The following is a 10,082-nucleotide window of genomic DNA, read 5'->3' on the forward strand; positions in this document are numbered from 1 at the left end:
GGAGTGCACCTCCAGGGGGTGATGTTAAATAAATAAATTAATAAACAAACCTAAGCATACACTTTATTAACAACTCTTAACACATCAAGTTCTTAGAACATTCAGTGTAACCAATGTAATCACAATGTAAATAAATAATTTAAATATATAGTTAAAAGTGAATAAATCTGCACATAAACAATTAATATAAAAACTAAAGGGAGCACTTTCTTCCCAATGGGCTTATTGCTCTTACTATAAATATAGTGCTTTTCCCTCTGGGACACTATTATTTGACAATACAAAAGTCACTATGCTCTAAACGAGCAATCTTCTTCTCATTGCGGAATTCAGCTCTGTCGATGCGGGACTTGGGGCTTCCTGTCTTCTGAAGCCATTCTTGAAGTTGTCGCACCTTGACAGTAGGACCTTGGATTTGGCCTTGCACAGTGCCATAGTCAGTATTCTGCACCCAGCCAACGACACCCAACTTCTTTCCTTCCGTCTAAAAATATATATAAAGATGCAATTTATATGCTGGAAAAAGAAATAATAATACGCTGCCTTGTGGGACATAGTTGAGAGAAGGAAAGGCTAAGGAGTAAACACTATACAAATCCAGAGTGGAGTCCCTAAGACAGTCGGATGGCGCCTTGTACGCTCCTTCCGGCAGCTCCTGCAGCCATGTTGGTGCGAAACATATTGCTTTCCTTTCCTTTAGACCACATCAACAAGGCCAAAAGGAGTGTCTTTTTGTCTAGGCAGCCCAGGACCTCCATATACACTGCCAGGCTTGCGCCCCAGGGAGGTCACTTCAGTGCTACTAACACAGCAAAAACAACACAGGAGGCAGCAGTTAAGAGTTACAGGTCTCTGCTGCCACAGCAGGCACTGTAATTCTGCAGCAGTTTGGCTTCACCTCCGGAACAGCATTCCGTTGTCAACATATATATGCAGACAAACACACACACACACACTGTAATTAGTCTGAATAGAAAGGAAACTACAGAATATATTTGCATAGCAACCAATACCAATGAAGAAAGAAATAGCCACTGTTTAAAATCCAGGCCTTTTGACAATACAAACTGAGGATCAGCGTGGTTTACTCTTAAATAAATGGACTGGAGATAGGGCTGTAGCCCAAGGCTGTGTCCACATAGCCAGTTTAGAACACAGCTAGGGATAGATACAGTTGTGGCCAAGTAGTGTATGTATCATGGTGCTGGATGAGACTCTTGAGAGTCCCATGGACTGCAAGAAGATCAAACCTATCCATTCTTAAGGAAATCAGCCCTGAGTGCTCACTGGAAGGACAGATCCTGAAGCTGAGGCTCCAATACTTTGGCCACCTCATGAGAAGAGAAGACTCCCTGGAAAAGACCCTGATGTTGGGAAAGATGGAGGGCACAAGGAGAAGGGGACGACAGAGGAAACTGCTGGAGGCAGTGGAAGACAGGAGTGTCTGGCGTGCTCTGGTCCATGGGGTCACGAAGAGTCGGACACAACTAAACGACTAAACAACAAAGTGTATGTATCTCAAAGAGGCAGTAGGAACGCACTGGATGCGGGAGTGTATACACAACATAATCTGCTCAGCTACCCAAGCAAAGCTTCTAAAGCGCTCATAATGCTCACGCTTTCCCCCCAATGCCTGTGTGGGAGCGCTGGGGAGGCGACCGGAAAAGTCACACACCACCTTCCCTTTGCCTACCCCAGGGGAACCTCAGACTAAGCACACCCACCTGTGTGTTTTTGCGGAAAAACACCCCTTGGACTTTCCCGAACACTTCGTAGTCCACTGAAATGAGGCCGTCTCCCTCCGCCATGGCCGCTGGCGCCTGGACCAAAAGCAGAAACGCGGTTAGGCAGAAAAGGAGACGCCGAGGGTCAGGGTCCCATATTGCCCACCCCTGCAAATGCTGGGAGAAGACGACGATAATCTCCGCAGCCTCCAACGAAGGCGCCATGGTTGTGGCGGCGACAGCGCCTCCTTGGCCCAGCGACTCTCCCAGGGAGAGAGGACCGCCTCCCACTCCGCGTGCTGCCCCATATTAGGGAGGGCAGAGGGCGAAGGGGCGCGGCGGGGTCAGGGCAGCCCCAACAGGCGCCGCCCGTCATTTGCATCCCCTTGGCTACAGAAGAGGGAAGGAGAGACCTGCCGATTCAGGAGCCTCTCGGCGTGTTATATCTAACAGCGCGAAGCTCCCGCCAGGCTCGTCGCCAAGGAGCGGAGCCGGTCTCCGAGCTCCCAGTCAGGAGCCAGGGGCACCTGGGCCGCACCAACCGCCACTAACGGCAAGCCTTACCATGGAGCTGCCCTCGGCCCAGGTGACTAGAAGGGCCTCGGAACATGGAGCGGAAGTGGAGACGGTCGTCAAGGAACGAGACCCGACGTCTCTTTCTCTAACCTTCCCCTCCCCCCGCCGCCTCACCGCCCCTTTTCATGCTGGAACGGCAAATAAGCTCGAACCATAGAGAGGGGACGACCATTTCCCTTAAAAATAAATAAAAATAAGTCAACGCACAGAGATATACAGACCCCAAAGATGCAGACAGGAAGCGGCGAGGACATAGCCGGATGTAGCACGCGGGCGCTCGTTGCTAAGCAACGGTGGTAAACAGCTGCCCTGAGGATCGGAGGCTACGGTAAGAAGAGGCAGGTGAGAATAGGCTTGGCTTGTGGGGCTGGGGACGAGTGTCTGGAGCAGCCAGACATGCTCTGCGAGGGCGGGCGAGCAGGCAGGCCTTGAGGAGCGCGGGGGTCCAAGTTACCCTGGAGACTGAACAGGTGGGTGTGGGTGTCCCCTAACCCACTTCATCCCATTTCTCGGTGGAAGATGTTTGCTTGGCTCCTGTTGCCCCGCGTAGAACTGACCAGGCAGTCGCTTGGGGCGAGCGGTAACAGGACGCTGGGTTGAAATCTTTTAATTCTGCAGCTAACTGGCAGTCTTGTTGAAGAATAAGGGGGTGGGGTGGGGACCGTGTGGCCAGTCACAAATTGTTGGTCTCCAACACCTGTCAGCCCTAGCCAGGATAGGCAAGGGGATAGTCAGGGATGATGGAGGCTGGAGTGCAACATCTGGAGGGCCGCTGGTTCCCCGCCCTTGACTTGAGGATGCAACCTCTATTAGTTTCACATAGGAATAGCTACCATGATTTAAAAGCATTATTTTGGCAGGTATCTTGCATCAGCTTTCTGAAATTGAGGCCCATCACTTGCCAACATCTGATGAAGCTTCTACTGTAGTCTAAACAACTGTTCAGTTACATTAAGGTTAGTGTACCTGTAATGAGCTATCAAACACCTGTCAGGCCACCTTCCCATTATTAGGAATTTTGCTGATTCCATTAGGGTCAGTAGCTTCACTGACCCTAAACACTGACTTAGGTGTACACTATGTTACTGTCTTCTATTACATGAGAACTGTCATAGTGAATGAGAGCAATAGTATATCTAGTTAAATATCCTGTATTCTAGATGCTATACGTATAGTGTCAGCTGGATGCTATATATAGAACTTTATCCATTTTATTTAGTCTGCTGCCTTTGGTAGTCAAAACTTTTCATAAGCTTAGGTTGGTGCACCAGTTGAACAGATAGCTTGATCACAGTTGTCCATACCCTGATATAATCTAGGGTTGACGGATGTGAGATACTTTTGAGTATTGGTAATTTCAGTTGGTTCAGCATACTTTCTGATCATTTTGAACATATTTCAAGTGTATTTAAAAACTTCACTGGCTGCTCATCAATTTCTGAGTGCTGGTGCTTATCTTTAAATGGCTTGATACCCAGGTACCTGAAGTAAAACTTGCTCCCATGTCAGCGTTCCTGTGCTTATCCTCTTTGGAGGCTCTCTTCTAGATACCCCCACCATTTGAAGTAGGGAGGATGGAGAACAGAGAGGGGCTTCTTGGTTGTCTATGAAATTCCCTCTCCAGAGAATTTTGTCTGACACCATTATTACTATCCTTTAGCAGTAGGTAAAGGCTACATTCAAATAGCTTGTTTGTTAAAAGCTTATTAAATAATTGGGTAGCAGAAGCAATATTAGAGAAGTGTTGTGGATCAAAGCTGTAGACAGAAGACCAAGCGTGAACAGGTTTCCTTGCGCTAACCTTGAATCTGGGGTGGGATAGTGGATTGCATCAAGTTATGAATCTCCCCACCACCATTTATTAAAGTCTTTGTAAAAGGCTTTCTGTGCAGATATAATGGTTTGATCCCTCCCTCTGCCAGTCCATTTTAAGAGAGGAAAGGAAAGGACTGGAAAACTTGATACACTGTTGACTTCTTGTCCCCTTTTCTACACCATTCCTCCTCCCTTAGGCCCTGATGTCAACACAGAAATTTCTAATGGCATAGGGTCCCCAAGTTTGCCTGGTGCACTTACAACATTTGCACAGATTTAAGGATTCTGGATATTGTGCTGATACAATGTCAGGCCCATATGCAATATTCTGTCATCTTCCCCATATGCCAGTGCTGTTTCCATCACTGAAAAGCAAGGGCCCCTGTAAAGGCCCCCTAGAGCTGCTTTCCCCTATTATAGTAGGGGAAAGGGATTCTAGCATGAGGGCCCCAATCATAGCATGTATGTAACTTGTTGCATTCCCCCAGGCTTTACTGGAAATGCTGAATGGCTCATTTGCAGCTGGCCGTGTGTTCACATATGGATCCAATGGCAGCCAATTCCAGCCTTCCTGCAACAAGCCAGGAAAGATGCCACCCTGAGACTCTTAAAGAGCAGGTCCAGCTAGAACACTTGAGGAGTAATATCCAGCAGCAATTCCTGTGCAACAAAGATAAGAAGCTGGCAGATCTTCATATCCAAAAAGGGCGGAGCTCTTCTTGTTCTCAGCCTGCAGAAACTAGTCAACTGATCTTGGAGAAGGCAGGTTTCTATTCTGCTGGCCCACGCAATTGGTACTTCAAGGGCCAGGCCAACAGTCTGCCCTCCCACTGGAGAACCAAACGGAGAGAAGGTGTGGACAGGTCATACCCTCTAAAACCAGTCTTTCCCCATACAGCTGGGAATGTTCACCTGCCCAGTTCTTGGCAAGTTGGGAGCCCACCAACTAGAAAGACTCCTCCCATTAGCCCTAGCTCAGAGAAAAAAGGAAGGTCACATGCAGTCAAGACTCATCACGTTAGAGGGCCTTCTCCTTTTTCTGTAGAGCAATCCAAGAGAGCAGCTTCTCATTCACGTAGGGCAGAGTCGGGCTACATTCAAAAACTGGAGGCTGCTGGGCGGAGCTTAGAGGAGGAGATCCAGCGCAAGGAGGCCCTGCTCAGGGAGAAGCTGAGGAGAACAGAAGAAGAGCTTCGAAGAATCCAGTGGGAGAGGCAGCAGACAGAAGCAGAAGGAAGACGGCAGCGGGGAGGACTATGTATGCCTGAGAGGAAAGCAGCAGGTATTACTCAGGGCCATGTTTCCAGATCTGTAGCTCAAACGCGTGACTGTCAAAAGGTACATATTCCAGACAGCCCTGCTGTCTCAGTGGGGACTGCCCTGCCTCCCCAGGCACTCCACATGGAAAAGCTAAAAAAGCAAAGATTGGTGGCCAGCAACAGTAAAATTCGAGAGAACGTATCCCAGATTTCAGCCACTTCTAGCCCAGAACTGGCTTCCATGCGTGACCAGGCTCCTTCTGCAGCAGCCTCATTGGGACAGGTTGACTGTGTGGCAGCAGAACCCTCATATACAGAGGCTCCAAGCAGTGTAGAGGATTGGGGAGAGTGCAATTTCTGTGGGCGAAAGCTTTATTGCTCCAGGTTGGAGAAGCACATAAGCATCTGCAGGAAGAATCATGGCTCCAAGAGAAAAGTGTTTGATTCAAGCAAGGCTAGAGCAAAAGGCACCGAATTAGAGACCTATTATCTATTGAAGGGTACAGACACCTCTCAGGTAATACATTTACTTACTTGTTATGCATACGCTGCCATTCCTTTGGGTCTATTTGGAACTTTTAGACAGTCACTGATCAGCCTGGGTTCTTTTTAGCTTTAATGACGTACCAACATCATTTGCCATCATTCTCTGGTTTCCACTTTGGTCTGGGATTATGTTCATTCTTTAACTCTTGGAGTTCCTTTCAAAGCATGTGGAATTCCTAATAAATCTTGATGATCCCTAATATACCTCTAATTTCCATTTATTTACTTCAATTCAGCCATGGGTAGGGTGACTGCTAGAAATTATACCAGACAAGAGCCCAATAAGTAATTTGAAGTCCTGGAAAATGTTTAGTTAAATACACCAAGACTTATCAGGGAGAATGCTAACTATTTTACCTTCTTTCATCATACAAAAACGAGGTGTTGAGGATGTGAAAACAGATCTTCAAAATTATCAAATTAATTTTATGGAACAAGTCAAGTCACTCATAACTAACCTGCAAATGTCACAGCTGCATGGTAAAATTAAGATCAGGCTTAGAACGATCCTCTGAAATTAAGAATGAAGAAAGTACTCATATTTAAAAGTATGGAACAGTCCAGTGGCATTAAAGTCCTTCTATTTTAGAGGATCTGTTCAATTTCACTATCAGATTAACTCTGGTAATTTTACCCCAGTTTAAGAGATTTCATCTGCATTCCAGTTACAATGTTCAGATGATCTGAGTAGTGGCAATGATTTTGGTAGAAAACCTAGTGATATCATTCTGCAGTGGACCTGTGAGTTAGTGATATGACTTTTTAAAAGCAGCACATGTTCTGTCCACCTAGCAGAACTTGGGTCTTCACATATGCTATGTAGTTCCATTTGCCTTATAGGGACCAAGAACTTGTTACATTAGCAATGTCCTGCTATCTGGTATATGATAAATAAACTGTGTCCAGAACAAAAACAGTGGCAGGAAATATCAGAGTGTGAGCTAACAGGTTGTACTAACAGTTTCTCCCTTTCCCCCTACAGAAAAAGAATTCCAGACAAAATTTTGAGGCTTCCAAGCAAAACAGTGAAATATCTAAGCAAAGCAACTGGAGACAGAAGCATGAATCGTTCATCAAGACATTGCGTAGGGCTCGTGAGCTGCAACGAGTAATCTCCAAAGGAGGGAAGGCATCAGACCTCCCCCCAGCCCCTGCTATGGAGAACCCAGACTACAAGTTATGCCCTTATTGCACCCGTCAGTTTGCACCTAAGGTGGCTGAGAGACACATTCCCAAGTGCAAGAACATTAAGAACAGACCCCCACCGCCACAGCAAAAGAAGCGCTGATAGTAGTGGGCCAAAGTGAGATCTGCAACTGGCATCATCACATTGAGGCTCCCTGCCATTTCCTTGTTTGATAGCACAGAGTAGCAGACAGCATTCCCAGTGCTGCAGTTTCATTTTATATATAAAATACAAAGGTGTGAAATCAGTGAGAAGCCCACAAACCATGAACAGATTATTAAACCCCATGTATTGCATATTAAGGTCCACTGCTTCGTAAAATAGTTAGACCTAAGGTAGTGCTCTCACATCTGTGTTGCTGCTGTTGGCTGGTCCTCATTCCCTTCCCCGTGCAGTTCTTCACAGAACCCATGCACATTTGTTAGGAACATTAGGATTTCTGTCTGCCTCCTAGGACATGGGATTATGTGCTAGAAAGAACCTACTGAGAATTATCAGAAGGAACTCTTACCTGTCTTGAGGTAATCTTCAACTTTGTGAGGCATCTGCTAAGTGGACTACCATTCTTGGTTTACATGTTCATACAAGAACAGAGAATTCTTAGCTCCCATAACTGAAATGAAGGTCTTAAACTACCCAGATGCTCAGCATTACGTAAAACTCAAACTATAGAACTGTATTACTAATATAACTGCTGGGAAGGGGCGATACCTACTTGGATATATTGCATGCTATCCATCTCATCTGGCCATTAAGTTTTCTTGCCCACCTACAAATACTGGCAAACAGAAACCTGGTCTGTCCAAATTTCTCTAAAGCTAAAAAAGAATGGCTATGAGGAATATGAGAATGGCGATTGTAAAATGGATTGATTACTTTAGCATAATTTTGCCACTGAATCCTACCTCTTTATGCAGTCATAAGCTCGGGGAGCGGGGAAGGAAAACTAGTTATTCAGGAGGTGAGCAATTGGACTAACCATATCTTTGATGTCAGGTTAGTGGCTGAGACATTTTGGGGGCTCACCAACTAGAGAGAGTGTTTGGCAAGCAAGGGGAACAAGTGCATTAAAAGCAGGGTGCTGTATGCATTCATTGTCTCCCAGTGACGAACTCAAGTCTGTAATAAAATATGTGGAATGTGGCAACTTGGAAAACATGGGGGGAAATGTAATCATTGAACGTGGGAATGTATTGCTTCCATCACAGCTTCTTCACAGATACCAGCTTTATGCAATGCAATACTTCAACAGATTATGTGGTTCATAAGCATTGCTACGGATGTCCGAAAGCTTCAAAATGCAAGGGTCGGTTCACTTGTGAGAAATACTGATACAGCTTTAGAGACTGTAAGGACAAAACCAGTGGTGTGCATAAACCCCTTTCATATCGCTGGTCATAAAAAAGAGCAGCAAAGAGTAGTGATGTGTTTAACTTTGTAAAAAAGGAGGACATGGAATTCAGGAGAGTATCCCCACTGTAGGAGATACTATAACGGGAATATGAAACAATTATCAAAACTCACTCCACATTTCTGTTACTAACAAAGTAAAAAAAATTGTTGAGGACAGACTGGTTTTCTCCATTGCACACATGGCTCCCCTTGTTTGCTTTCTGCATGCTTTCAAGGGTGATGTTATCAAAGCAGAGGGGCTGGTTTTCAGTGGTTCTCCTGTACCAGCTAAAGGAAATTTTAAAATCCCTTCAAGAGGAATTAAAGAACCCATTTTCCTTGGGTCACAACCATTTAGAGAATATCTCTTCAACAAAATAGTTTGCACTGTATGCAGAACAGCAAGAAATATGCACTTGGAAAGATTGATTGTTTCAAAGGAGTTAAAAACAAGCAGACATCCCCCACCCAAAAAACCTTGCAGTGTACTCTTATTATGCATGTGTGGCTAAGGAAGATGCCAAAACTATAGAAGAGAGAGATGGCTCTACTCTTATTTGGGTCTTACTTCATATGCAATATATATATAGTTTTTGAACATTTAAAAAAATGCATTGAGTCCATATGCAAATCAGTTGTGTATAAAGTTTCTGAATACACTTGAGCCTTGATTTGGCACCAGAGGTCTGAGGAGGCAATTTAAGTAGATTGATTTTTGCTACCATCTGTGAGGTATGCAGTTTTTTGACTGGGAATCCACACCAACATCAGCACCACCTCCTCTGATGTGCAATATTAATAGGGGGACTGTATTGCAGAGCTTCTGTAAGTAACACTCTCTCAGCACAGCCCTTCAACCTGCTATGTGGGTTTAACAGTGAGGGAGTTCTATGCTGATGGGCTGCTTAATTTTTAATCATTTCTAAATAACAGACCATTGTCCCCAAGAATGACAGTCAGCATATGGGAACACTTCACAGCACTGCAAATTCTAGGAGGGCACATCTCCAGTAACAAATATCTGCTATACCTGCTCTCCTTATTACCTTAAAAAAACCCCAGAGATATGGGTCCTCTGCTTTTCCCAGATACAGTACTCTTGAGAAAACGGGGAATCCTCATCTCTATTAGTTGTTCCAGACTCAAAGATACATATCCACCTCTCAACAGCAAGTTATTTATCACATTTCTAACCAGTGTGTGCTACCCCTGTCTTCTTAGTGCACTGGTTACTGATGGCAAATAAAGCTGATATTGCTAACGAAATTTACATGACGAAAAATATGAGTGATGATAGCTAATTCTGTAGAGCCAAAGTTGTAGAGATTTTAAGATGTGCCTTGCGGGAGGGGGGCGCCTCAAAAAAACTAGAGGCAAACTCTGTCACTGAAAGCGCAAGACATCCATCCTAACATTTCTGATGACTGCAAGTGTACAACCAAGTAATGGGAAAAAAGAGTTTGTTCCATTTAAGTAAGATAAGAAGTCCAGAGTGGATGCTGAAATCATGGATCTGTACTCGAGCTACAAGTAAGCATACATTATCTCATTTCTATTAGAAAAATTCAGAACACACGAGGCAAA

General features: G+C 45.0%; 2 protein-coding genes across 8 annotated transcripts; one reads left to right on the plus strand and one right to left on the minus strand.

Annotated features, from left to right (window-relative positions):
• Positions 1-49: 49 nt before the first annotated feature.
• Positions 50-2,398, minus strand: ACYP1 (acylphosphatase 1; the record flags this gene model as incomplete). 4 transcript variants are annotated; one of them, XM_083448879.1, is made up of 3 exons in its annotated part: positions 50-484; positions 1,725-1,820; positions 2,289-2,398. In XM_083448879.1, 3 exons carry the CDS (start codon positions 2,289-2,291, stop codon positions 269-271), a joined length of 315 nt encoding a protein of 104 aa, XP_083305005.1. In that variant the 3' UTR covers positions 50-268. The 4 variants fall into 4 exon arrangements, with proteins under 4 accessions (XP_083305005.1, XP_083305006.1, XP_083305007.1 ...); XM_083448880.1 differs by lacking the exon at positions 2,289-2,398 and adding an exon at positions 2,138-2,279; XM_083448881.1 differs by lacking the exon at positions 2,289-2,398 and adding an exon at positions 2,142-2,278.
• A 93-nt stretch (positions 2,399-2,491) lies between these two features.
• On the plus strand, positions 2,492-8,262 carry ZC2HC1C (zinc finger C2HC-type containing 1C). Of its 4 annotated transcripts, none has more exons than XM_083448343.1 (4): positions 2,492-2,642; positions 3,161-3,256; positions 4,604-5,891; positions 6,903-8,262. In XM_083448343.1, the coding sequence occupies exons 3-4, from the start codon at positions 4,623-4,625 to the stop codon at positions 7,206-7,208; spliced, it is 1,575 nt and encodes a 524-aa protein (XP_083304469.1). In that variant the 5' UTR covers positions 2,492-2,642; positions 3,161-3,256; positions 4,604-4,622; the 3' UTR covers positions 7,209-8,262. The 4 variants fall into 4 exon arrangements, with proteins under 4 accessions (XP_083304469.1, XP_083304472.1, XP_083304471.1 ...); XM_083448345.1 differs by having other exon boundaries at positions 2,556-2,628; XM_083448344.1 differs by lacking the exon at positions 2,492-2,642 and adding an exon at positions 2,652-2,776.
• The last annotated feature ends 1,820 nt before the right edge of the window (positions 8,263-10,082 follow it).

This window comes from Podarcis tiliguerta (genome assembly GCF_965153285.1).
Source record: "Podarcis tiliguerta genome assembly, chromosome: 1".
NCBI lineage: Eukaryota > Metazoa > Chordata > Lepidosauria > Squamata > Lacertidae > Podarcis > Podarcis tiliguerta.